Source organism: Pinus tabuliformis, chromosome 4_1, assembly GCF_031772625.1.
Source record: "Pinus tabuliformis cultivar Carrire ecotype Pingquan chromosome 4_1, CPIR1, whole genome shotgun sequence".
In the NCBI taxonomy this organism is placed as follows: domain Eukaryota; kingdom Viridiplantae; phylum Streptophyta; class Pinopsida; order Pinales; family Pinaceae; genus Pinus; species Pinus tabuliformis.
Window position 1 is genome coordinate 195,074,738 of NC_142303.1, and position 27,973 is coordinate 195,102,710.

General features: G+C 38.6%; 2 protein-coding genes across 2 annotated transcripts in view; one reads left to right on the forward strand and one right to left on the reverse strand.

Moving 5' to 3' along the window:
• The window catches only part of LOC149174890 (kinetochore protein), a 210,134-nt gene that overhangs the window by 103,641 nt on the left and 78,520 nt on the right, over positions 1 to 27,973 (reverse strand). Inside the window, exons 4-6 of the mRNA XM_089421002.1 lie at positions 20,690 to 20,814; positions 20,471 to 20,605; positions 19,539 to 19,782 (exon numbers count right to left, since the gene is read on the reverse strand). Of these exons, the coding sequence (XP_089277128.1) occupies positions 19,539 to 19,782; positions 20,471 to 20,605; positions 20,690 to 20,814 (504 nt within the window). The remainder of the gene's footprint in view (positions 1 to 19,538; positions 19,783 to 20,470; positions 20,606 to 20,689; positions 20,815 to 27,973) is intronic.
• On the forward strand, positions 9,913 to 18,330 carry LOC149174891 (uncharacterized). Its single transcript, XM_089423854.1, has 3 exons — positions 9,913 to 10,260; positions 16,545 to 16,720; positions 16,842 to 18,330. Exons 1-3 carry the CDS (start codon positions 9,913 to 9,915, stop codon positions 17,302 to 17,304), a joined length of 987 nt encoding a protein of 328 aa, XP_089279980.1. The 3' UTR covers positions 17,305 to 18,330.

Sequence of the window (27,973 nt, forward strand, 5' to 3'; positions counted from 1 at the left end):
ATTTGGAGGGCAGTTTGGTGGCTGATTTGTTGAGTAGACTTCACACATTTTCCATGGTGGTGTAGCATGCTTAAAGGAGCTTCTTGAAGGTGTCATTACATAGGATCAGACTTGACCTCGGTTGGAGGTTTCCCTTTGACTTTAATATATATTTACACATAGTGTAACATGCCCTTAAGGCCTTCAATATTTTCTCTTGACTAGTTGACTCACCTATAGCACTTTGACATGTGCTAGACCTACTTCAATGAGCAAGAAACTCATTGTCATATATTATAAAATAATATTTCTTTTCTTGAATAAATACAAATATCAAAAGTACATTTATGAAGACCGAACCTAGTTACACTTCCTTCGACACAACTCTCAAGGCAGCGTGAGCTCCCTCCAAGTGGTTGTGCATATCTCCACAAGAGGGTTACATAGGGACAAAGAAAAGAGCTCATATATCGAAGTGGTAGAGCATAGATCTGAAGGGCTAGTGAGTAGGCTCCTTGTGTGAGTGAACTTGTACTCGCTAGACCTTAACTCAGCCTCACTCCAAGTGCTAACACAGCCCATTAAATGTATCAAACTCGACCCTCCATCTGGCTCTAACTCGCACTTCAATGGGCAGCAAAACTCAGCCATGAGAGCAGCCAACTCGACCTCCCTTTTGGGCTATTAACCTAGCCTACAAATCATCATTCAATCGACTCTTGATGCTTAGTCACTCTCCTTAAGTGTTTGTGACACTTAGTCAACTAAAAACATGTTCTCAAATATCTAATTTCTGATTTTTTATGTCTTTTTTCACTTTTATGAGTGAAAGTGATTTTCAAGGGGAAAAATAAATATTTTCCACCCCAAAGTGGGTACTAGGGTAATGTTGGTACTCTGAGCATGAAAATTGAGTACTTACATGCCATTCAAATCATCTTAATACCACTTCTTTTATTTGTTACATACAATTTAATTAAAAATTCTCATTTTGCGAAAAAAAATTTAATTATTAAAAATTCTTAGAAAAACCTAATGCAATTTTGTGAGACTCTAGCTCCCTAGCTTGGTAATATACATTGACCCTAGACTTAACACACTCAAGGCCCTGTTACTAATCACACTCTAGCTTTGGAGGATGTAAGAGAAAAAAACTCAATTAATTATTTATTGTTAAAAAACGGAACTAATTAATTAAGTGAAAAGAACATATAGTGACGTTCTTAGTAACCAGGTCCCTAGGGTCTAAGTTTGTAATATAAGTTCACCATGCTAGTGACATTATCTACAATTCCCGCATGGGGGTATGGAATTTGCATGGAGAGAGAAGATAGAAGAAGATAGAGAGAAGAAGGGGCAAAATTTGCCCTGTCGGACTTCTGAACTTGAAAAAACTTGTCTAGTGCCTTGTCCTGCTAGATACATCTAAGCAGGTGACATGTCTTTCCCAAGTTAGAGTTAGGAAAAAACTCATAATAGACACTCAACATGAGCAAATTCCTAAGGTCTTGGATGACTCTTGCATGTTTAGCTCTAAGCAAGAGCACTTGTTCACTGCTACAAACATCAACATTTTACTCCCAACCAATTTACAATTCTCCCATCCCATAACCTTATTCTCTTTAGGAGTCATCGTAATTTGCTTACCAGCAAAACTAGCAATTCTAGTCAAAACTTAGCAATGTTTTTCAAAAGAAACTGATGGTGATAGGAATAGTTTGAATTTTTAATCTATTGCACATCTTCGCAACTTCTCCAATTCAACACAAGAAACTCCTTAACTCAACAATCCAAAATTCCAATCAGCTCGAAAAGCGCTCAAAACTAGAAAGAAGAATGATGTCAAATAAAGATGAACAATGAACACAATCAAAAACTCACAAGCTAAAAAATTCCAAATCAATGAAGTGGAGGATGTGAGGTAAATGGAGGGGGTGTCTCATTAAATAGAAATGGGAGGGGTTTGGAATTAGGTTTAGGGTTTATGTTTTTATTTTTTATTAGTTTTTTTTTAGCAGACTCTAAGTGCCTCCCTATCATGTTGCATGGAACTCGTTGGTTAATAAATTATAACATTGGTCGGGATATGTCAATAAATGTGTCCCTATGTGTGACTAATGTAGCTATATTTTCTTCCATCCAACATTCGAGTTGTGTAATATCCCCACTTTTGGTTTCCTTTATGATGCAAATAGGGTGGATTTCCAAGGTTTGTGTCAGCCAAGTCACAGGAGCAAGATTTCGTCCTCAATGGCCCTGAAGGGTTTTGGAGGAGCTTTATGGCGTCTGACGGAGTTCGCTTGCTATATTTCATCATGAGGGTCAGTGCTGCACAGTTCGTTTTTGGTTTTGTTGCATTCTGATGATTCTCGTAAAACGGGGTTATTATCAAGCATATTTTAATTAAATATGCTAAAGGTGTTATTTGGAGCAGATTATTTGGAGAAACACCTTAGTGTAATAGCTCATTGGAACCGGGATGAAGAGATCTACAGGATGGGATGATGAAAAGTGACTTTTAGTGGCCAAAGAAATCGTAGAGGAAAATTAATCATTTTCCAGGAATAAAAGTGACTTAAATAAAATAAAATAAAGAGAGTCACTTAAATAAAATAAAAGGGAGAAGCTTATAGAATGGGATTAAAAGAAACAAAAAAAAGAAACTTCTTTTAGAAGGTTGAAGAGAGACCAATCAATTCTTTAAAAGGGGGGAAGCAAGACTTTTGGAACATCAATAGTTAATCATTTGTCATTTGTGAAGATTGGACCTCGATGAGATTGGACAGAAACCCATCTCTACAAATCCCTTGGTGAATTCAGTAAGATTTCACAAGTGCATCTATTGGTTCCAGTTACAATTTCCGAAGGGAAAAATCAGTATCATCGCAATTATTTTGGAGGCCATCACCTCAGCTACTTTCCAATTCGACATGTCATTTAGGATTTATTGATAGTTTTTGTATTGGCATGTAAGTTTATTGTAGTAAATAAAATAAAACTAAGTTTGCTACTATTTCTCGTGTGTATTTTTTAGTTGTAGCATTTCTGAGTTTTATATCTGCAATTTCATTTTTGTCGTTATTTCGTGTACAAAATTGTGCTATCTCCTTACAAGAAATTTTGCGGAAAATTTTCTTGAAGCATTTTCCTAAAAATTTTAATTAAAAATATAAAGGAATATTGCAGTGGTGTCAGACTTGTGCATCCTGCCAGCCTAAGTGTTTTTATTGTAGATCAATTTCAAGGGAGACTGAAAGCCCCTTTACTTTTCAAGACAAGTTCATTTTTTTTGCAATAGTTTAAATTGCAAGTACTCTTGAAGGTCAAATTATTGCTAGATCAAGGATTATTATTGGGTACACCTACTAGGATCGAATTTTTATCAAAAAAAGGGTCAGAGTTTATATCGTCAAGAACTGAGTTCGTGTTGAAAAGTGTAACTAGGTTCGGTCTTCATAATGACATGTAAATATGATTTTATGTAATGAGATGAAAATAAGAAAAATAAAATTATTTTATTGACTTGCTTCATGGGTTTCATGAGCAAGGGTTTTTGTTTTTGAGTCAAGACTCCAATTGAGAGTCTTTAGGATTTGTTTGTCATCTAATGTTAGAGTCATTGTCATGTCAATGAAGTCATGTTACACTTTGTAAAAGGTCAACCTTGTCTATGCAAAGTATCCTCCAAGAACTTGTCATCTATCCTCTTCAAGTCGGCCTACAAACGATGAAGAAACTGCTAGATAAAGTCAGCCTAACTCCAGTTGTCAAGTTGGCTTAAAGACCAAGTGAAGAAGTGTATAAATAGAAGAACTCGACCTCCATTCTAAGCAACCAACACGACCTGAATACGGTGAAGAAAAGTGTGAAGTAAAGGTGAAGAAGAAGTGCGAAGAAAAGGCAGAAAAGAAGTGTGAAGGAAGGGCAGTGAAAGGGTTTCTTCTAGAAAACGAAGAAGGGTCTTTCTGGATCAGATAAGTTAGGATTCTTCTGGAGCAATGAAGAAGTTTCTTTTGGGGCAGTGCGAAGAAGGGTATCTTCTGGGCAGTGCGAAGAAGGTTTTCTTCTGGGGCATGTAACAAAGGATTCTTCTAAGAGGTCGAAGTAAAGATCTAGAGACCGAGTTTCTCTAGAGGAAACCAGTGAAGATCTAGAGACCAAGATTCTCTAGGGGAAGTCGAGAAGGAGTAGTAAGAAGGATAGAGACCGAGTTTCTCTAGAAGGAGCCGAGGAGAGCAGTTCTAGATCTAGAAGAAAGATAAGGAATGCAATAGGCAAAGCATCAAAGTTAGTGACAAGGTTCTTGAGAGGATACTAGAGTCGGGTCTATGTCATGGCCTTGGAACTTATCAATTGAAGATCTAGAAGAAGAATTTTGATAGGGTTTTCCTCTCATGAGGTGAGAGGTTTTGGCCTTGGCTGAGAAGCATACATACTATGTCACTTGTCTTTTATTGTGCATATTGGTAATTGTCTTGGTGAGAAGAACACATTAATAAGCTAACAAAGAGAAGAATATAAGTTAAGAAGTAAAAGTACATCACAAGAAATGATCAAGAAGAGAAATTCTTAACTTTGAATGCCCTAGATTTCTCAACATGGTATCAGAGCTTAGGTGTTGAAGACAACAAGGGGCAGTGAAAGTAAGTAGACACACGAGAATCGAACTTCAAAGAAAGATCAAAGCAAGACAAAGAACACCAAGCAAGAGATCTAGATCTTCATAAAATCGAAACCCTAGATCGAAGAATACTCCAAGCAAGAGTCTTGAAATTATCTTCAAGAAGGAAGCAGGAAGAAAAGACCTTAACCCTAGAAGCACTTCAGAGATCATCATCAAAAGAGTGGAAACTTTTCAAGAAAGAAGACTAGAACATTCAAGAAGGATCGTGAATCAAGCTCTCTCTCATCAATCACTCAAGAAGAAGATCCTTTATCAACATCAATATTAAGAAGTAAGCATCAATCACTCAAGTAAGTCTATGACTATATCTGATAATATCAAAATGTCTTTTTGCAAGGAAAGCAATAAATTGGTTGGGAATGTAAATTACCTTTCATGGAAGAAAAGGACAAACCTAAATCTTATTGAGAATGAGGTCATGGATCACATCAAGGGATAGGTAACCCAACCTCCAAAGGAAGATACTCAAGCACATGCTAGATACATGAAGAGAGAAGTGACAGCCCAAAGGATTCTTATAGAATCTATAAAAGACTCTAATTCCATATGTATCAAAGTTGGAGACCGCAAAAGCTATATATGACAAACTAGTAGAGTTGTTTTATGTAAGTACTACAGGAGAAGTAATCTCATTAAGGAAAGAACTCTACAAACTAAAGATATCCAAGGAAGATGGAATAGCCTCATACTTCATGAGGAAATCAGAAATTCGAGATCAAGTACAACTAGGAGAAGTTATGTCTAATAGAGAGATGACCACAGTGGTACTAAATGCACTACCAGAAGAATGGGGTAACTTCACTTCAAGTTTATATGGGAAGAAAGAGACTACTCCATTTCAAGATCTATGGTCACTCTATAAGATCAAAGAAACCAGATTGAAGGCAAAGATTGATGTTGGACCAAATGAGCAGAATCAAGCATATGCTGTTATGACAAGAAGAAAAGGGAAATTTGGAAAGTTCGGTCCTCAAAAGAAAAAGAGGAACATGGATAAAGTAAGATGTTATGGATGTCAAGAACTTGGGCACTATAGAAGAGATTGTCCTAAATGTAGTAAGGACAAGAGGAATAGGGAAGAATCCCACATTACTGAAGAAGTGAAAGAGCCTGAGTCAAAGAAACTTAAGAATGAAGAAGTAAAAGATCTCTACTATGACTGAGATGATCTTCTTCACTAGAAGGTACCTTTCACTTGTAAGTTATAGATAGGATGCAGTGTAAATAAGATAGAATGCATCAGATTAGAAAATAGCATCGTGATAGAAGCATTAGCAGTAAGAGCTCATGACATGGAAACAGAAAGTATGTTTGGAATAAATTGTTTACAAAGAATAAGAAGCTCTTAGGAAACCTCATTGATACTTATAGAAAGAAGCAGAGGTCATCATCGACTAGGATCATCATAAAGAAAACATTTGTCGAGTGAGGATATGAAACATCCTCAATTTTCGCTGATGGAATTCTCATCAAAGGATTCACCGATCTAGAAAGGAAGCAAAGGTTTTCATCAGGAATTCCAACTCGTGGGATTCAAAGGATGATGGTAAGATGACGCAACAGAAAAGCAGGTCTGAAGGATAAAGTCCTTTCGAATGAAGTTGCTACAGGAAGTCTGGATGATCGAAAGGAAGATGAAGAGAAGAAAGGATCTCCTCCTCTGAAAGACTGCAGCAAAGCATAAGTCGCACTAGATAAAATCAACATAACATGTTCTCATATGAATCATGAGGAAGTTGACTACAATAAAGGAACTATGATTGGAAGCTACTGGGAATAATGTGTGAAAATATAGGAAGAGATCATGATAATATGCAACAAAGGTAGAAGGCATTCAACATTCGAAGTCTAAGAAGATTTGACTAGAAGATCTCATGAAAGGATGTGAAGACTCTGATGAAAGTCGGAAAAAGATAGAGACCCTTGACAATGGATATTTGTGGTAGATGTGTCAATTTGCATGCAGGATGCTGATACTTACAGGAAGATTTCATGGTGAAAGATCATCACAAAGGTAATTTTGAAGTATTAAGGAGGCTCACCAATTTTGATACAATTTTGGCATTAGCATGCATTTTGGGTAGTTTGACTTAGGAGGAGAAAAAATATTTTTTTTGTGGGGGTGGGGACTACCCACAAAGCATACGCACCCCTTGGAGGAGTACACACTTGGGAGAGAAAGAGAATGGAGGAAAAATTCGAGCTAGTGGAGTTTGGGCCCCACCAAGGGGAAAATGAGGCAGCAAACTTAAATAGGAGGTGAGGGCCATTGTTTGGAGCATTTGACAATTTTACATCTGAACACAATCATTTGCTTGAGTTGCTCAGCTAGGTGAACAGGTACTGCTTAGCATAAGGAAATTTCTAAGCGGAGATCTCAGCTCTTACTTCAGTGGACTTAGAGTGCCACCCTAGGGTAGTCACTTCTTACCTTGAAAGTCATTCTAGAGTTGGGGAAAGGAGACTGCTTCCACTTATGTGCAGCGTAGGGCCGCTAGAGGAGAATTTGCGCCAATTGAGGGGACCATCTGTGGGGTAGCTCTTTTGCCGAGAATTTCAGGGTTGACTTGGACTATCATTTGCAGGAGTTTTGGGGTGATTTGTTGGTCATTCAGTGAGGGAGACTTTTGGGCCAAACATTTGTATTTTAGGGCCTGCGCATTTTTCTAGCAGAGGCACACGTGTGGGCAAAGGAGCAACATATTTTGGGGCTTGGTGGCTGGAGGAATTAAGGGAGATTTTGTGGGAAATTTGCAGGCAATTTTGGGAGCCTTTCTGGAAGATTGGTGAAGTAGCAGTTTCTCATTTCGAAGCAGTGTGTTCATCCAGTTAGACTGGAAACTTGCACTTTTTGTGGGTTTTCCAGTGGTGAGGTGTGTGACCAATTCCTTTTTGGGTCCTATGGGGAAACTTAGTGGAGGCACCAGCTGTATTTTTAAAGGATTCCAAGCATTGGAGTGGCAGAAAACCTCATTTCTATCTTGCTGCAATGGCAAAGATTTTCAAGGTGGGCGCAAAATTTTTTGGGCATCTTTCTTGGAGTTGGAACAATCATTCTACCACTTGGGTTTTGCTTTAGCTTGTTGTTAAAAGCCCAGGTTCATTTCTCCTCATTAATATTGTACTCTTGTGCCCAAATTTTTAATAAAAGAAGTAAAATTGGTGTTGCTAATTATGTGATTGGTTACATGCGTGTGTAATTTCTATTTTGTGTGTTGGTTCAAGTTACATGCTTTTGTTAGTTACTGTCAATTCTATTTAGGAATATTACAGACATTGAGTTTGAAATGTTGTGAGTGTTAGGTTGGTGAGGTCGTGGGAGCCGAAATTGTTATTATGTTGAGGTCATATTCTTTGTTTGGCCAAATTTCCCTAATTTTAGTAAAGTCGAGTTAATGGGGGCTAGTTTGTGGGTTGTGTTCGTTCGATTTTGGTAGGGAATAGTCGATTTGCTAGGTCGAACTAACTTCCCCATAGCAAATTGATCAGGATAACAAGGGCCAAATTCTAATAGTGAGAGGTAGAGATTGTTGGAAAATCAAGCACGGGAAGCAAATGGGCAGACAACCACCTTTCTAGTTGGCAATTATCAAGTTGCAAAGGGACTGAATTCACTATTTCCGGAGGCAGACATATAATAAGCCGAAATTGCCTTAGAAACCCTATGCGAAATAAAGGAGGTTCAATATATTGCAGTTAGATTTGTTTGGGACGAATTGCATTTGGAGTAAGGCCAAAGACGAATAGTAGCCCTAATTTAGGTCAGGGCTCCTATTAACACCACAGGCTGCATAAAGAGATTGCACCAAACCTACAGTGGTCTTATGTTCCAACAAAATTGGTAAATTGATTGAATTGAGCCTGCGGTACGCCACCACAAAGGACCTAGCACACATTAGAGTATTGGATTTAATGAGAAGGCCAACCTTAGAATATGTGAAGTTGAAAATAAACCAAATAAGAGTAATGAACCAACCCATATGTGGAAATCTTGGACCAACTTGCATTGTTTTGAAGCAGACATTATTTGGGTTAATATATGTCATTATAGAGGGTGATTGGTGTTTGAATGTTTTTGAACATGAGACCCTCATATCCAATTTTTGAGGAAAGAGTTAATATTTTCTTGAATAGAGAATAATTTATAAACGTGAAATTTGAAAATCTGGAAATTTATTGGCTCATGGATGATAGACGGAAACAAGCCTTAGAAGGCCTCACAAATGCCATCCATAACTTAGAAAGAAGGTAGCAACAGTTTAGTACAATAGGTGGTTCTTTGGACTGCAATGCTTTTACAGACCAGAGGAAAAGGCAGAACAGCAAACCCTTCTCAAGAGGAATCCATCCTATTATAGAGCTGGAGCACCCAAGTGATATGAAGAAAGAACAGGAGATAGGAAAATTGCTCTTTGCACTTGGGTCAGACATGAAGATCACAAAGATCATAGTGGATGTCGTTCTTAAATTGGAGAAATTAGACTCACATCTTTCTAGCATGAACCAATCAGCTTGGAGGAGTTCAATTTGGGCCCTAAAACCATCAATGTTTGCCTTTGCTACAACACAAGTTCTTGGAGCACCCCTGTGAAGGGGTAAGACTAACAGTTGTGTCATGTCTTAGTGATAACATTACGAGAAAAGTTTTCCAGCTCATAATAGAAAGATTTTAGGGGCTGGATAACATTGTGGATCCTACCCAAGGAAAGAGGCTCAAGATTTTGGAAATCGTGACCGGACTCAAATCCTATGCCATCACGCTTGATCTAGAGTGCAATGATTTAATTCCTCAAATGTTCCAATGCTTCTTTTCCAACACTAAGCAACATCATCCGAACATTGTCAAAACAAACATGCAAACTATTTCGTCTTCAATTATGGGTAGTCAAGATGCCATTTGCAAGTAGTTGCAATCCAAGTTGTTGGCCATTTGGAGGGAGGAACAGATTGTATTACTTGTTTCTTATGAACTAGCAAAAAGGTTGGTTGAGCAGAACATGAGACTGTTCAGAAGGAAAATGATAAAGGAAGAACTAAAGAGGATGCAAGTTACAAGAAATTCCAATAAGAGTAAGCACCACAAGAGGAAGGAGCAAATTTGTTCATCTAATATCTTGAGTGGCGTTGCTGAAAACAAGGATGCTTCCTATGAAAACGTTGAAACAAGCAGCAACAATGAATTAAGGAGGAAAAATCTTTGCTTTAGCTGCAAGGGACCTTGGGAGCCTAATCACTCATGCTCGGGTAAAATGGTAGAGATGACAAGGGTAGAACAAGAGGGGATTCCTTCTGATAATTCTGATGAGAATGAGATGGGTTCTTCTACTATAGTTGAGTCCATTGATTTTCATGAGAATACCCTTGAAGGGCATGAGCAATCATGTGAAGATGTTGACAACAGTTCACCTATGCATCCATGTTTGATGGCTGAAAATGGTCAGCATAAGGAGGAGATAAATGAAACTCCTAGTGACCAACAAATTGTTCCCATGTGTGAAGAAGGCCAAGGAGAAGAGCACTCAGAGGTGCATGAACATGAATATGATATACATACTATTCGTTATGAGTCAGCTCTGGAGAGCTCGTCGAAGGCTCAAGTTACTCGGAACTACAAGTAGATGAGGTGCAAGTAGATGCAAAGGCATCCAACAGAGCTACATGACTTCCATATGATAGTCACCAAGAGAAGATTGAGCATTTCATGACCGATCTTATGGTGATGAAGAACAAGACTCAGACACTCTGAGGCACCATCTTGCAGTAGATAAATAAACTTGAGGAGCTTGGAGTTCTGTGTGCCAAGTCAGTAACCGAGTAATCTAGCATTGCAGAATAGCTAACATCCCTAACTGGGCAACCAAGGGAGCATATTATGGAGTTTTAGAGCAACCCTCTTCAAGAATACATAGACAGGGCTAGTAGCACTATTAGCCCACCTCTATACATTGGAGAGAGGAGCAAAGTTTTCTAGATGGATCTTATTAGTTGACGAAGTGGAGCAACATGAGTTGAGCATGGTGCAGTATTGGCATAATGGACTTGTTCCATGTACAAGTGTTCATGCATTCGATCCTTCCCACAAGGTTGAATGGCGAGAGCCTTGAGTCGGTACCCTATGGAATGGGTTAGACTTGAAGATGTAGTTTTAGTCAAGGGCATAGTTTAGTAGAGGACTTTAGACATCGGGATTACTAGATGCTCCAGTTGGCAATGGGATATAGGTCGACAGCTCATCAGCATTGCAGTTGCACTAGTCCAACATTAGCATGGTGAGATTGACTCTTGCATGGGCACTTATGCACAAGGTCCATGCCAGGGGATGGATTGGAGAGAAGTGATGAGTTGGTATCCTACTAAGTGGATAATTTATGGAGCAACATCCATAGCCAAGGACAAAATACAGTTGGAGCCATGGGACATGGGTAATGATGGATGGCCAAGGTGGCATTGGGATCCAGGTGGATCTATTGGTGGCAGGATGAGTCAGAGGTTTGTTTGGGATCCAGGTATTAAGGGATCCATTCATGATTGGGTGGCACAAAGGCATGATGTGACACAATGGTTCATATGGTGTTCCAGTATTGGTGTATAGATGATAGATGTGGATTACTTATGGACAAGCAATCTCAAAGGCAGAGGAATTGTAATATCGCCATTTTTGGTCTCCCTTACGATACGTATAGGGTGGATTTCCAAGGTTTGTGTCAGCTAGGTCATAGGAGCAAAGATTTAGTCATTGGTGGTCCCGAAGGGGTTTGGAGGAGTTTTATTGGGTCTGACAGGGTTCGCTTGCTATATTTCATCATCACAGTCAATTCCGCATAGATCGTTCTTGGTTTCGTTGCATTCCAATAATCTTGTAAAACATGTAAAACAGGGTTATTATCAAGCATATTTTAATTAAATACGCTAAAGGTGTTATTTGGAGTGGATTATTTGGAGAAACACATTAGTCACTAGTGTAATAGCTCGTTAGAACCATGATGAAAAGATCTACACGATGGAATGATGAAAAGTGACTTTCAGTGGCCTGAGAAATCGTAAAGGCAGATTAATCATTTTCTGGGAATAAAAGTGACTTGAATAAAATAAAATAAAAAGAGTCACTTAAATAAAATAAAAAGGGAGAAGCTTAAATAAAATAAAAGGGAGAATCTTCTAGAATGGAAATAAAATAATAAAATAAAAATGCTTCTAAGAAGGTTGAAGCAAGATTTGTCAATTCTTTAAAAAGGGGGGCAGCAAGCCTTTTGGGACATCAAGAGTTAATCATCTGTCATTTGTGAAGATTTGGGGAAATTGTCATCACAGGTTCATTGTGCCCAAGACGAAAGCCCTTGGGTACCTTGGTTCATTGTACCCAGGACGAAATCCCTTGGGTACCTTGGTGACATTAGACGGAAACCCATCTCTACCAATCCCTTAGTGAATTCATTCAAAATTCACAGGTGCATCTATTGGTTCCAGTTACAGTTTTGGGAGGCCAAGATCAATATTGTTGCAGTTATTTTGGAGGCCATTAGCTCAGCTATTTTCCAACTCGACATGCAATTTAGCAGGAGCTATTGATTGTTTTTGTATTGGCATGTAATCTTGCTGCAGTAAATAAAATAAAGCTGAGTTTGCTACTATTTCTCGTGTGTATTTTTGAGTTGCAGCATTTCTAGGTTTTATAACTGCAATTTCATTTGTGCTGATATTTCTTGTATGAAATTGTGCTATTTCCTTTTAATATTTTTTGAGGCAAATTTTCTTCAAAGGAGTATTACAGGTTGGCCCCGACCTAGGCTCAGCCTATTTCGAAAAGAAAACAAAAAATGTAGCTATATTTTCTAAACATTCAAGAAATTTACATCTTTGTCTATATTTTATCTCTATAAATTTTATAATATAAAATCATACACACACACACATCCCCCTGTGTTGTGTTTCAAGGAATCTACAAGTCCCACATTAGAAACTCGTTACTGGATTTCCGTGTGTCATGTGACTTAGGTACTAAGGAAGAAAACTCTCGAAATCTTACTAAAAGTTCCAACTGCCAATTATGGACATAGAAGAGATACAAACCAGATGCTATAAAGCAGTGTTGATAATATCGCCGATATTTCGGCGAAAATCATAAATATCGCGCGATTTTCATGGAAACGAAATTTCGGCTGGAATATAGCGCGATATTTTCTCATTTCGAATTTATCGCGATATGTACGAAATTTCGGCGATATTTTAACAAATATCGCGAGACGACCATAAAAATCGCCGGCAGCCTTTATAAAATGGGTTTAGGCCCTAAATGAGCCATTTCTGTTTCGCCGTTTCGTGAGAGCTGGAGCCTGGAGACGCTGCGGAGGGTTTTGGCTGCGGAGGGTTCCGGTTTACAACTTTACAGCCTACAGGTATGCGTATGCCCCAGCGTTAATACTTTGGCTGCGGAGGGTTTAATTGCAGTGGATCTGTAGTTCTGGCAGTCGCACTATTCCGTAGCAAATTGCATACATATCGAACCTCGTTCCAAACTTCCAAGTGACCAAAGTTTTGACGAATGGGATGATATAATTGTTTTGTAATATTGTATTGAAATGTTAGTTCGAAGTCACAGTCTTCATTTGTGACAGAATTTTGATCTATGTGATTTCCAATTGAGGGCATCGTTTGTGGTGACTAAATTAAATGTGGTTCAACGCTTGCACAAAAGGGTTGCTTAGTCACATTTTGTTGTTTGTTACCATACGCAAAAACGCTACTACCACTCTCAAGTTAATACTATTATACTACCATAATCCTCACAGCCATAGGGTTTATCTATATACCACACAACCATAAGGTTTCTCTGCACATGTAAAAGGGTCCTTTGCATTCAGATATATCTGCTATACTGTCCAGACTCCAAACATATCAAGGTTACTGTTAGCAAGATCACTGTCTGTATGGTAATAACAAGGTCACTGTCATGTCACAACAACTATCATGATTCAGATTCATTACAGTCATCAGGTCACTATGTCAAGATTACTGCTGTCATGCTGCCATTAATTACTTTCATCAAGATCTTGTTATAGAAGGTTGCTACCCAGTTCACAGGTCACTGACATAATCCTTCATCAAGGACTCTTGCCATGAACACAATCATGCCTTCAAGTCACCAACACAACGCCAAAGTCACCGTCAAAGGTAACTGCCTTATGAGGTTACTGTCACACTGTCATGAGTCTCAACATGCATGTAACCAACAGAATTTGGTCAAACCCTGTAGCATCCAACCCAACATCAACAAATCTGTTCTCAGTTCTTGAAAACACTAATCCTTTTTTGGGGGCTTAAAAGTTAACACGTCATGTTTTGCCAGTACTCTTTCCTGATGCCTTCTTGTATTGGACCATGTAAAGCAGCCTCCAATATCATGATGTTTATGGCTGCAATTCACATTAAAAACTTGATGTGTTGATTTTATTTTACATCAACTCTTATTTCACCTCCTACAATTACTTGTCTACCTTATTAAAATCCCCTCTCAACACTCATTTAGCCTCAGAAAGATTGTTAGTGAACCAATATTAGAAGAATAGATGGAGCATAATCCCATGTTTTGGCCTGAGATTAGGAAAGTTGCCTTCCCACTCTACCATATTGAAATCTTTCACAACAGTTGCCCTCCCACTCTACCATATTGAAATCTTTCCCAACAGTTGCTTATCCTCAGAAGATAGCATATAAGCCAACATTAGAAGCATAAATATAAATGCTTTTATTATCCTCAATGTATACACTGCCTGTAGCAGCCAAATCGCAGTCCTCTAACGCTGTTATTGAATACATTTATATTTTATGATTTTAATGTCTTTTGACTCTTTTCTACATAGCTTGACTAGGGTCCTTTGTGTGAAGATTGCAGATTGTAGAACTTTGTTAAAGTTTAGTCCATTTGTCTTTGAAGAATGAGGATTTGATATTGAGACCTGCACCCATGGAATTTCGTAAATTCGTATTACTTATTAAGTTATTAAGTTACTAATTCCAAATTTTTTTTGGTGTTGTAGGTTTCCTTTTGAGTTAGCCCACTACAAAATACAAATATGCCAAAAAACTTGGACCCATTTTGGGAGTATGGGATCCCTAATGGTGGGACAAATCGTGCATATCTTTCATGCAAATTGTGTGGGGACAAGATGACAGGTGGGGTTACACGACTGAAATACCATCTTGCTAGACTCCCTGGACATGATGTTGGCATTTGTAAAGTTTCTAGTCCGGAGCTTATACGAAAAGCTCTTGAGGCAATTGAAGAAAAGGACAGAAAGAAGGAAGAGGCGGAAAGAAACAAAGCTGAACGTGCAGGTAGATCTTTTGGGATATCTTCTCCTGATTTTGATGTTCAGGGTAGTGACCCTACTGGCCCTAGTGGGAGGGGCTCCACAACTGGCACACCATCACATGCTAGCGCTACTGCTAGTGTGAATGCGAGGTCATCATTTTTTGTTCCACGAACAGGAGCTGGAGCACAACCTGGCATAAAATCGCTTTATAAAAAAAAGGAGAAGGAAGAAGCAGATAGAGTCATGGGGAGGTGTATTTTTTGGAGTGACTTACCTCTTAGCATCACAAAAACCAATCCATTTTGGCAACCAATGTGTGATGCTATTGTTGTTGTGGGCCCAGGGTACAAAAGTGCCACATATGAGGAGTTGCGGGGGCCAATTCTTCAAGCAGAAAAACAGGGCATCAACTCTAGATTGGCGGAGTTGAAACAGACATGGGAAGTCACTGGATGCACAGTGATGTCTGATGGTTGGACAGATAGGAAGGGTAGGACCCTTCTAAATTTCTTGGTACATTGTCCTAAAGGTACCATGTTTATTAAATCGTTGGATGCATCAGAACATATCAAAGATGCAGCAACGATATGTGAGTTGTTAGATGGGTTCATTCAGGAGTTTGGTGTGCAGAATGTGGTGCAAGTCGTAACAGACAATGCAGCTAATTATGTGTCTGCCGGCAGAATGCTTATGGAGAGGCATCCCACATTGTTCTGGACTCCATGTGCAGCGCATTGTCTTGATTTGTTGCTTGAGGATATGGGGAAACTCTCCTTCATCAAGGAGGCAGTTGATATGGCTAGGAGCATCCCCAAGTTTATTTATAACCATGCTTTTGTTCTTAGCCTTATGAGGAGGTACACTAAAAACAAGGAGTTGCGGCGTCCTGCCATCACACGTTTTGCCACAACCTTTATTACTCTCCAGTCTTTGCTTCGATGTCAGTTCGAGTTGAAGCAAATGTTTGTGTCTGATGATTGGCGTGGTTGTAGATACAGCAGGAGACCTGATGGGAGAGCCATTGAAAAAATGGTGTACTCTGAGACATTTTGGCGTGGAGTACAAGAAGCATGTGCAGTTAGCGAACCTATAGTAAAGGTTCTTAGATTGGTGGATGGAGAGAAGCCTGCAATGCCTTATTTGTATGAGGGCATGGATAGGGCCAAGGAGGCCATTCGTTCCTATTATGCAGACAAGGGTTCTGCTGGCCTTAATAGGCAGATGATGTTATGGGATGTGATCGATAGTCGGTGGACAGGGATGCTTCATCGACCCATTCATGCAGCAGCACTCTTCCTCAACCCTGCATTTGCATACAAATGCAAATTTCGTTTTGATGGCGAGGTGATGGAAGGGCTCCATTCCTGTATTGAGAGGATGGTACCTGATTCTGAGCTTCGTCGCAAAATCATCCGCGAGATACATAGTTATCAGGATTGTGTTGGCCTATTTGGCTTTGATGATGCCATTAAGGGAAGGGACCTCTTCATGCCACGTAAGTGACAAGTCATCACTCATTAGAAATTAGAAATTTGAATTTAATTATGTTTTAACTTTTAACTTTTAAGTTTTTGAATTTTTTATTTCATTATTTTGTTGTAGATCTTTGGTGGCGAAGCTATGGTGCAAGGGTACCAAATTTGCAAAATTTGGCTATACGAATCTTGAGTCAAACATGTAGCTCTTCAGGGTGTGAGCGCAATTGGAGTGTATTTGAGAAAATACACGCCAAAAAGCGCAACAGGTATAACTTTGAACTCAAGCCTTCAGTTGAGCAATTACACTTATTGTAATTTTTAATTTTTAATTTATGACCTTCAAGTGTCAAGAGTCAAGACTCATTACTTTTTTTGACACTCTTACAGGTTGGAGTTCGCACGCCTCAACGATTTGGTGTATGTGCATTACAACATCCGACTTCGAGTGAGGCAAATAGAATCACCAGTGGATCCAGATGCCATTTCCTTAGACAATATTGATGTATTGTCTCCGTGGAGGGTGGAGTCTCAGGAGCCCATATTGGAGGAGTCACCTTCATGGTTGGAGGAGCCAGTGGCAGATGATCCATTAGAGCAGGGGCAGCAAGAGGAGGACTCGGAGTCAGAGGAGCAGCAGCACTTAGAGGAGGAGCAGGAGGAGCTGGAGGAGGACACTGCGGGAGCATCAGCATCAACACCATCTGCTATAGATATAGGAGAGCATAGCTCCATGCCTATCACTCATTATTTGACATTAGGTGCAGAGGCAGTGTCAGGGCCTTCTACTACTAGGGGCAGGCCTGACAAACAGCCCATCATGTTTTCCCGTAAAAGGGGGAGAGGGCAGTAGATAGATAGCTGCTAGTTTTATTTGTTATGCTACATGTAACTCATGATGATGAGATACTTTTATTATTATATGTGATGTTATTTTGTATTGGTTCTCCACATTTGAGTCCTTGAATGGACAATTATCAGGGATTAGCACGATTTGGTATCGCCTTTGATATATCATTTCTATTTGACATCATATATATCAGTGTTTTCTTCATATTTATGTGCCAATGTGTTTATTTCATGTTGTTATTGCTTTATATGTTTAAAAATCTGAAAAAAATGAATATATTATGCATTTTTTATGCTTGCTTTTGTTGTTTAAATTCTGAACATGAAGATGTTGCTTTAAAAATTAAAATAGTTTCTTGAGTGTTTGCTGGGCACTGTATAGTTATACTCATTTAATGCCAATTTTTTGTTTTTTTTGTGCCCTAGGTTTGAATTAGTTCACTACAAATGTCAAATATGCCAAAAGCTTTGGACCCATTTTGGGAGTATGGGGAGGCTGTTGGTGGGGCAAATCAGGCATATATATCATGCAACTTGTGTGGGACCAAGATGTCAGGAGGGATTACACGATTGAAATACCATCTGGCTAAACTCTCTGCATATGATGCAGATGTCATGCCTTGTATGGTTTCTAGTGCAGAGGTTATACAAAAAGCTCGTGAAGCAATTGCTGAACAAGACAGAAAGAAAGCTGCTAGGGAGAGGCCAATGGTCTCAGATAGATAGCTGCTAGTTTTATTTGTTTTGCAACTTTTGCTACATATAAGTTTATAACTCATGATGATGAAATACTTTTAAAGTTTTATATATGTGATGTTGTTTTGTTTGAGTCCTTGATTGGACAATTATCACTATCAGGGATCAGCAGGATGTGTGATGTTATTTTAATTTTTGTTTGAGTCCTTGATTGGACAATTATCAATTTATCACTATCAGGGATCAGCAGGATTTGGTATCGCCTTTGAAGTTTGATGTATCATTTCTATTTGACATCATATATATCAGTGTTTTCTTCATATTTATGTGCCAATGTGTTTAGTTCATGTTGTTATTGCTTTATATGTTTAGAAATCTGAAAAAAAATGAATATATTATGCATTTTTTATGCTTGCCGATATTTTCGCCGATATTTCCGATAAGATATTTTCCGGACCCTCGCCGATATTTTCCCGATACCGATATTATCAACACTGCTATAAAGTGAAGGTTAGAATTCAATAAAGTTCCAACTGCCAATTATGGACATAGAAGAGATACAAACCAAATGCTATAAAGTGAAGGTTAGAATTCAATATGAGCACACTGACTAACAACAATTGAATCTCCAACGAGTGCATGTCATGATTGAAGCACATAGTTGCGCCTTTTTGTAGTATACCTACAGGGGATAATATGGGGTACAGAGGGAGGCACCCAAGGGAATAATGTAATAATGGGATGGGCCATAGTTATAAATAAGGTGGTTAACCGTATCATGTAAGGGACCACAAGTAGTTAGCAATAATGTAATAAGCCCATCGTATTAGATAGATGGTATTGAGAGAACCACGGTAATGACCCATGGTATTGTATGTATGAGGCCTATATAGACGCTAGAGACTCCCCATTGAGAGATGTCAAGGATTATTGTATGAACAGGCGTATGGCTTGTGGAGTGTTCTCCTTCCTTAAGGAGTGAATGTATGGTGTTGCCCTACCTTAAGGGTTTGATATTAATAAAATGAAGCATTTCATATTATTTCTATCTACAATATAAAATGCTTCACTTTATTAATATCAAACCCTTAAGGTAGGGCAACACCATTCATTCACTCCTTAAGGAAGGAGAACACTCCACAAGCCATACGCCTGTTCATACAATAATCCTTGACATCTCTCAATGGGGAGTCTCTAGCATCTATATAGGCCTCATACAAACAATACCATGGGTCATTACCATGGTTCCCTAAATACCATCTATCTAATACCATGGGCATATTACATTATTGCTAACTACTTGTGGTCCCTTACATGATACGGGTTAACCACCTTATTTATTACTATGGCCCATATTAGTACATTATTCCCTTGGGTACCTCCCCCTGTACCCCATATTATCCCCCCTAGGTATACTACACTTTTGCCCAGACAATCGTCAGTATTGTCCAATATCAAATAATATGTTTAATGACCTAACAGTGTATAAAACATAAAAACAACTAGAATAAACATTACTAGAAAGGAAGAACAGTAACTTACATCTCTGCAACCTTGTCTTTTCAGGCTGCCTAGTCTGTGAAGCAGTGTTGGTGATTTCCTGATGGTTCTCATCAAACTCATGCGCTTCTTTAAAAATCCTTGACCATGTGCATGCTTCTCCATCCTGACTCTCTTCCTCATTGAGATCACACAGTGCTCCAGAAGCTGCTTCATCATCAAGATGAGGTCTTTTTCCCAGTTTTGATGTTTCAGAAACTGTGCATGTTTGAAATCGCTGACTGTTCTACTTCAAATCAAACAGTTCATATTTGTCAATCTCTGGTAAAGAAAGTATCAAGTGAATACTCTACGGTACATTGAAGAAAGACAACAAACAAGAAAATGCATTGGAAGAGCACAGTGGAAGACCAACAGAAAAAAGGATTCAAATGGACTCAGCATGATGAAGATCATGAAAACAAGCAATAAGGATATAAAATTCTATGAGGTTAAGACAATGAGATAACCAATTGAAAAAAAAAAGCATTATAATAAGGACTAATTGAACCTCTAAGAGTTTTGTTCCATGTAGCATATGGGAACAATCACAGGGAAAAATGAAATAATATTCAATACAAATTTGGCATAATTGAACCAGACAAATTTTAATGTAAACATGGCACACATCTAAATATTGGTCGGAATGTGTATCTGTGTATACAAAAGGCGAACAAATTATAGCAAAGATCCATTCGAGAGAAACATCCATTAAAAAAAATCAGACAATATTGGTCTAAGAGGAAAACATGTTCTCCAATTCCTGTAACAACTAAAAGTTAAAACAAATTGAAATAAAGAATGTTGGCCCTTCAGAAACCAAAATAAATAAAGTACTATATCCTTTTTAAAATGTTCCAAGCCCGCAGCACCAAAATGAAGTAGATAGTAAATCAAATAAAGTTTAAAGAAAATGGAAATTTTCCAATGTGTACCTCATGAAGGTTATTCTGTGTTACCATAAAATCCACAAAATCATTATCATCTTGAGTCTGATGAAGTAAATAATTCTCAAACTGGGTTTTGTAATGTGAGTTTTGCTTTCCTCCAAAAGAAAACGCATGTAACTTCTGTAAAAGCAAAATTACGACTTAAAAGCCAGAAAATATCAAAAACTAAAAGACAAAACCTTTATAACTTGTACAGAGACATACCTCCAGTGATGCACGAGCTATTTTCTCTTGCTTAGAAAGCTCTACGTCAAGTGAAGTCCCGGCTTTCTCCTCTTGCTCAAATGGTAGAGAATTGTTATTTCTTGAATCTCTCTGTCCTATGCTTGCTATAAACAAATAAAACAACCATTAGAAGGTGAAATTTGCGTCCTGCAATTAAGATTTTGAAATAAAAATAAAATAAAATAAGAGAGAACTAATTTGATAGTTCTTGCATGAGAAAAGACAAAATGTAAGTGCTTAATGGGGCTGTGTGCCTATTACAGCTTCATGATTCATACATAAGGATAATTAGCAGAAGCAAAATATGCCAATCTTAGTGCTTGTCCCCCAGAATTCTACTAAACATTTGCTCAAAACAGAAAAGTCTCTTCATTTGAATGTATTTTGTTCCTCTACAATTTCCCTCCTGATAGAAACCTATATTAATTGAGCACCAAGTTCCATGTAAAAGAGAAATACAGAAGACAAATATTTCAGAAAATTTCAGGCCATTTTTTAACGTTTCAAAGCATTTTGAATATATTTTTCGTCAAGTATCTCAGAACACACCTAACCTGCCTCTGAAACGTGTCCAAACATTTCATATGTATCACAGCAGGGAAGAACAAGAGCAACAGCCTCTTGGAACAGTTTTGGGACTACTTCATTTTACTTTTCAAAATACTTCTTATATTACATGAAAAGTACAGATGGAGCACAAATGGTCACGTCACTTATCACACTTGGAACTGAGAGATGTCTGGACTCCATAGTGACGTCCTCACCCAGCATAATCTATCAAAGGCAACATATTACGCTAACCTTCTAATTCCAAGGAATCACAATATGTCTCCTATAAACATCTAGCGTTGCCATTAACTCATCTAATAACTCAACCCTAAAGGCCGCAAGCTCCATCAAATTGAATCTCATGGGAGCATTGTTGAACATTGCCCTGCAACTCCTCTTCCGTGAGAAAGAAATGCCCATGATTTATATAGTGTCCTGGATCATTCTTCCGTGAGTCCTAATCATACAACTACCATCTAAGATTGCCTAGGATAATAGTGCAAAGCCCGCCTGCCCAACCTGTTGCATGATGTTTTCACTTAACTACCAGGCTCTCATTAAGGGTAGCCAACAAAAAGAATAAAATTCAAACGCAGTTCAGACCTTCCAAACCAATGGTAATCTTTTAAATCCCAAATTCTTCTAGGAAACCCCAATTTCAATATATCAGCAACTATTTCAGTGAACAGTGAACAGCCTCGTAGAGTATTTTGGTGTGATATTCTTGAATGATCTATCATATTTCAATCGCCGGACTTACTAGATATTACTTACATAATTAAGCTGCATCTTGAAATGACTGCTTTGGCAATTTCCATGAAAGCATTTCCTGTCAACAGTTAGGAAGGTTTGTGGTCTATTTGTCATTTGCCAATCCATCCATATACGGGAACGAGAATCTCTGATCCGTAAATGAGGGTCTTATAGCCCACTTGCTTCACCAACACAGACACTCTGCAGAATTGAAGTTCTGGTCTCTGTTCCAAGTCTTCAGAATGGCCACAGGGTTCATGTTCTTGATGGAAGTCTATGTGCAACAGTTATCTGTCTTCTGTATGGCAATGGAATGACAATGCACTGGAAAAGCTCTGTTCTCAGTAAGCCAATCAATGTCAGGTCTCTAACCTTGGAAAATGTAACTAGTTTCAGTCTTCATACTTCTCAATGTACTCAAATCATTATGTATATCTTATGTTACAAGAAAAAGAAGAAAGAAAAACATTATTTTTAAGCATGGGTTTCATGCCCCAGATTGACGGTCATCTAGCTCAAGCATGTTGTTCATGCTTCTAGGGTTTTTCATGTTAAAAGAATATTTTTCTTGAGTCAAAAGAGTCTTTATCATTGGTGAAAGACCCTTTCGGGCAAGTTGTAACATGTAAAAGTTGTAAGACTTGGTCTAGGGTTTTTATCTTGGTTTTCTCATTTGAAGCAAATTCTATAAGAAGAGAAGAGATTTTTCTAGGTTTACCCTTGGATGGGTTTGGCCCTGGCTTGGAGCCTAATTTTTGTGTCCATTGTCTTTATTGTTTATGCACTTGATGTTGTGTATTATTCCAAATGGAAATTTTATAAAGATAATCAAAGACATGTACAAAAATAACAACACAATAAATTTCAGCACACACCCATGAAGAGAAAAAAGCTCCGGAACACCCAAAATGGTCAATTTTATTATAAATAAAATGCTGGAGTACAATAAAATTGGAAGAAGTGCACTTGGGTTTGCTCACGCCAAGCTACAAGCCCCAAGTGATCAATCTCCCAATGCCCAACTGCTGCAATAGTTTGTCCCTTCAGAAATTTGCGCTGACCCAGTTTTTCTTCATTGTTGGCTGACTTGGCACCCTAATTTGGCCCCTCAAAACGAATTGTTATCCTTGTCAAAAACCCAAAAAAAACCAGAAAGGGTTTTGTCCAACTCCAAGCCAAAACTGAGCCCACCAAGTGATGTAGATTCCCCAGCTAACTAGCAATTCTCCCTGCTATAAGAATGAGGATTTTAGGCCCGAATATTGCCCGAAATTTTCTATAAAATTAGCTGGAGACTCCTCTCAATAAACCCAGAAAGGGTTTGGGTTGAATCCAACATGCCCCAGTGAGCCCAAGAAATGTGTATGGTTCTAACTAGCTGGAAAAACGTCATGTAGAAATAGTTCTGTTGTAGAAGGCCAATCAATTACTGGAAAAAACCTCCTCCACGCCCTGCAAATCACTCCAATCCTCTTTATTTCTCCTTAAACTGAACTTCCCAAATCTCCCTGTCAAAATGTACACGCAGTCATTGTCCAGAAACCCCTGAAATAGATAAATTCGGCCCTCCAAAATGCAACACTCTCGGCCCTGCAAATCACCAAAGAAAAACTCGCCCTCCCAATGGATAAATCTCTGCAAATTCTTCAGCCAAAACTCCACTATTTGCTAGCTTCTCTTAGCCCCTTCGAATTTCCTTTTGCACCCTAAGAGAAGCACGCTCCAGCTGGAAATGGTCTGCAATGTAACTCCTAGAGAAGCCCTGAGATGGACTCCTTCTTACTCCCCTAGGGTGACACTCGAATTTCACTGAAGGTAGAGGTGGAATTCCCGCTCAAAAATTCCTTGTGTTGAACAGCACAGTTGTCTTGGCTAAGCAGCTCAAGAGAACTAATGTTGAAATTGTAAAATGACTAAAGATCCCCCAAATGAGAGCCTCCTTGCTCTATTTATAATTGTTGGCCTCTCTCTCCCTTGGTGGCCCCCACTTTCCACTAGTTCATCCCCTTTCTTTTTCTCTCTCTTGCTCCACAAGTGTGCATTCCCTTTTTGTCTCTCTTGTGGCCACCTACCAATGAGCTCCAATCTTGGCTTTTCACCCAAGCTCCTCAAGCCGAAATCATATCTGAAACTCGAACTACAAAAATTGTGCTATGCATAGCACCTCCCCAATAAACTTCGTTAATATGCTCAAATGAAAATTCAAAATTAGAGACATTACATTTTGAAAAGTGTGACTAGGTTTAGTCTTCATAATGGCATATGTAATTGTTGAGAAATCTAGGGCATCGATAGATAGGCGATTTCTCTACTTATGATAATTGCTTGTGATAGTCTTTTATCTCTTGATTAGGATCTTCTCTTCTTGAGTTATTATTGTGTTCTTTTCTTCAAGACAATTACCAAATCATGAGCAATAAAGAGACGAGATACACAGTATATAGGCTTGTCATCCAGGGCCAAAACCTCTTACTCTTTGATAGGAAAACCCAAAAGAAATTCTTCTTATAGATCTTCAATTGACGAATACCAAGACCATGACAAAGACCCTTGACACTAGAGTCCTCCCAAGACCAAGTCATTAGCCTCCTCTTGAACCTTGCTCTTCCTCTTCTCTTTCTCGGGTTCCTTGGAATTTCGACCTCTCCTTGTCGTTCTGTAACTCCTTTTCTTGACAGTAGAAACCCTAGATCAGATTTTCCACTTGAACGGACTCCTTCTTGGGGGAGATTCTTTCCTCTCTTACTTGGCTTCCTATAGCGAAGATTTCCACCCAGTCAAGGGCACTTCAATGTGACTGCACTCCTTCGACCTCCTCTTGACACCTTCGGATCTACTTCCTTCGCACGTGGGAGAGTGAACTAGCCCAAAATAGTGCACAACAATCTTCACTCTTGTTTCTTCTTACTTTGCTAATGTAGAGGCTTCTTCTATTATGTTTCTCGCACTTCTTTGTAGACTTGCTTCACCGAATTGCTTAACTCCAAATGAGGCAGAGTATGGATATATATATAGTCGTTGGTTAAGATTGTTTACGCCAACATGATCTTTGGAGTAGGCTAACTTCATCTTCTAGAATTCTCCCTTCGTAGTAGGCCGACTTCATAAGGGCTAGTGACAAGGTCTTGGAGGGTGACTTTTCATAGACAAATATGACTCTTTTACAAAGTGTAACATGCCTTTAATACATGACAATGACTCTTTAGACTTTTATGACTAGATGACAATATTCCTAAGGGCTCTCAATGGGAGCCTATACTAAAAATAAAATCTCTTACTCATGAAACCCATGATGCACGCATTACAATAATTTTATTTTTCTTCTTTATATCTCTCATATAAAATCATAATTACATGTCATTATGAAGACCGAACCTAGGTACACTTTTCAACAGTAATCGTGATTTTATGTACTTAATGAAAGGAGAAAAAATAAATTTATTATTTGTGTTCTTGAGGCATGGGTTTCATGCTCAAGGGAAATTTATTTTTAGGTCAAACACCCATTGAGTGCTTCTAGGTTTGTCATAAAGTCAATTGAGTCATTGTCATGTATTGAAGACCCATTTGGGCATTTTACATATTGTAAAGAAAAAATTATTGAGTCAAAAGACCCTCTAAGACCTCATCATGGCACAAAGATCAAGTCGGCCTACATGAAGGGACAAGTCGGCCTCAAGATAGTAATTCGTACCCCTCACAAGCCTATAAATAAGAAGGAATTCAACCTCATTTGCATACTCACTCAAGCAGAAGAAGAAAAAAATCAAGATCGAAGTTTTTGGGCCTCTCACTCTCTCTCTTTCATTAGGGTTTCAAGAGTTTTTCGGCTAGATGAAATTCTGAAGTTGCATCGAAGTTGTGAAGTTGCAAGGTCGAAGTTATGAAGCTCTAAGGTCAAAGCTATGACCCTACAAGGTCAAAGCTGGGAAGCTGCAAGGTCAAAGTTGTGAAGCTGCAAGGTCGAAGTTGTGAAGTTTCTCTAGATCCAAGCTATGAAGATGGCTCTAGATCGAAGTTGTGAAGTTGCTAGGTCGAAATTGTTGAAGTTGCATCTAGGTCGAAGTTGTGAAGTTGCTAGGTCGAAGTTGCTGAAGCTGCTAGGTCGAAGTTGTAGAAATTGTTGTTGGAGAAGATGTTGAAAGGTCGATGTTTGTTACTGGAAGCTCTGTAAGGATAGCTCATCAAGAAGGTAGGATGACTTGGTCTTGGAGGATCTTGGTCAAGGGTCATAGGTCTTGGAGTTTGTCAATTGAAGTTCTATAAGAAGAGAAAGATTCTGGTGGGTTTTCCTCTCAGTTGGAGAGGTTTTGGCCCTAGCTGATCACCTATATCTTGTGTCCTATTGTCTCATTGTTCTTTATGATTTGGTAGTTGTTTGATGATAAAGAACACTAATAATAATAAAGGAAAGAAGTTAATCAAGTAAAGTAAAAATACATCACAAACAGTTATCAAAGTAAGAGGCCTACACTTGTGGCCGCCTAGATTTCTCAACATGGTTTCAGAGCTAAGGTGACTTCATCAAGAAGGATACTCTAGGGTCGAAGCATAAAGAGATCATCTTGGAAACATCAAGAGCATCAATCATCAAGAAGGCCTAACCCTTTCATCATATTGAAAGGGAATAATTAAGAGCATCAAAGAAGACCTAAAACCCTAGCTCATCCAAATAAGGGTTCCACACTTGAAGCATTCTTGGGAATCTCACACATTCTACAATCATTAGCACAAGGAAGAGCGAAGCACTTTTCGGTCTGTTTTTTTGGGCTATGTTCTCCACATGTGCGAAGTATTAAGACATCCTTCTATAGCAGCAAGTTTTGTGCCAAGAAAGGTCTCATTTGCAAGCCAAAATAACAAGAAAAAGAAGTCAATTCAAGCGAAGTAGAAAGGAGACAAACTTGTCCATCTTCTAGCCACATGTGTGAACTAGGATTATTGCAGAAAAGGATAAAAAATGCAAAATTGCTACATCAAGCCAAAATTCTGAAGAAGGGCCGAAATTTGGGGTTGTGAAACAAGTTTACCTAGCATTGTCTTCAAGGAAGAAAAGCTAGAAAAAGCATTGTCATTATCATCAAGGAATCAATGTGATCTGCCTTTGAGCTAAGGATCATTTTTGAAGAAAGACATCTTCACCAAGAAGACATCTTCTATTATCTACATCATCATCAAAATCAAGAAGGCATCAAGTTTAAGATTTCATCATCTAGGAGTATCTTCACTTGACAAGTATTTTTTATCTATATTTGAATCTGTCAAAATGACTTCATATTGCAAAGAGAGCAACAAATTGGTCGGGTTGTCAAACTTTCTTGCATGGAAGAAGAGGATAGATTTTATCCTCATAGAAAATGAAATCGTTGATCATGTTAAGGGTTTAATTGTTGAACCGCCGAAAGAAGAAGCTCAAGCTTTACAAGCTGAAGATATCAAAAGGAGGAATAGCCTCATACTTTATGAGGCTGTCAGAAATAAGAGACCAACTCCAAGAGTTGGGAGAAATAATGTTTGACAAGGAAATGACTACCACAATGCTCAATGCACTACCAGAGGAATGGGACAACTTCACATCAAGCATCTATGGGAAGAAGGAAGCTACTCCATTCAATGAACTATGGTCACTGTGCAAAATCGAACAAACCAAGTTGAAGGCAAAAATCAATGTAGGATCAAGAAAGCAAGCTCAAGCCTTCGCTGCCATGGCTAGAAGAAAAGGTAAGTTTGGGAAGCTTGGTCCTCGAAAAAAGAAGAAGAGCGTGTTGAAGGTTCAATGCTATGGGAGGAAGGGAAGAATCCCACGTCACTAAAGAAGTGGAAGAAGTTGAAAAGAAGAAATCCAAAGAGGACGGAGTAAAAGATCTCTATTATGATTGAGATAGTCTTCCTCACCTAGTTCTTTTCAATTTTCTGTTTCAAATTTTCTATTGTAAAGTATAACTATCATGGTAGGAATCA

Bases quoted from the DNA above. Each gene is read 5' to 3' on its own strand.
- LOC149174891 (XM_089423854.1), top strand. From the start codon at position 9,913: ATGGTAGAGATGACAAGGGTAGAACAAGAGGGGATTCCTTCTGATAAT. The intron at 10,261-16,544 runs GTTACTCGGAAC...TTAACTTTTAAG, and splicing joins AGAGCTCGTCGAAGGCTCAA to TTTTTGAATTTTTTATTTCA. The intron at 16,721-16,841 runs GTATAACTTTGA...ACACTCTTACAG, and splicing joins CACGCCAAAAAGCGCAACAG to GTTGGAGTTCGCACGCCTCA.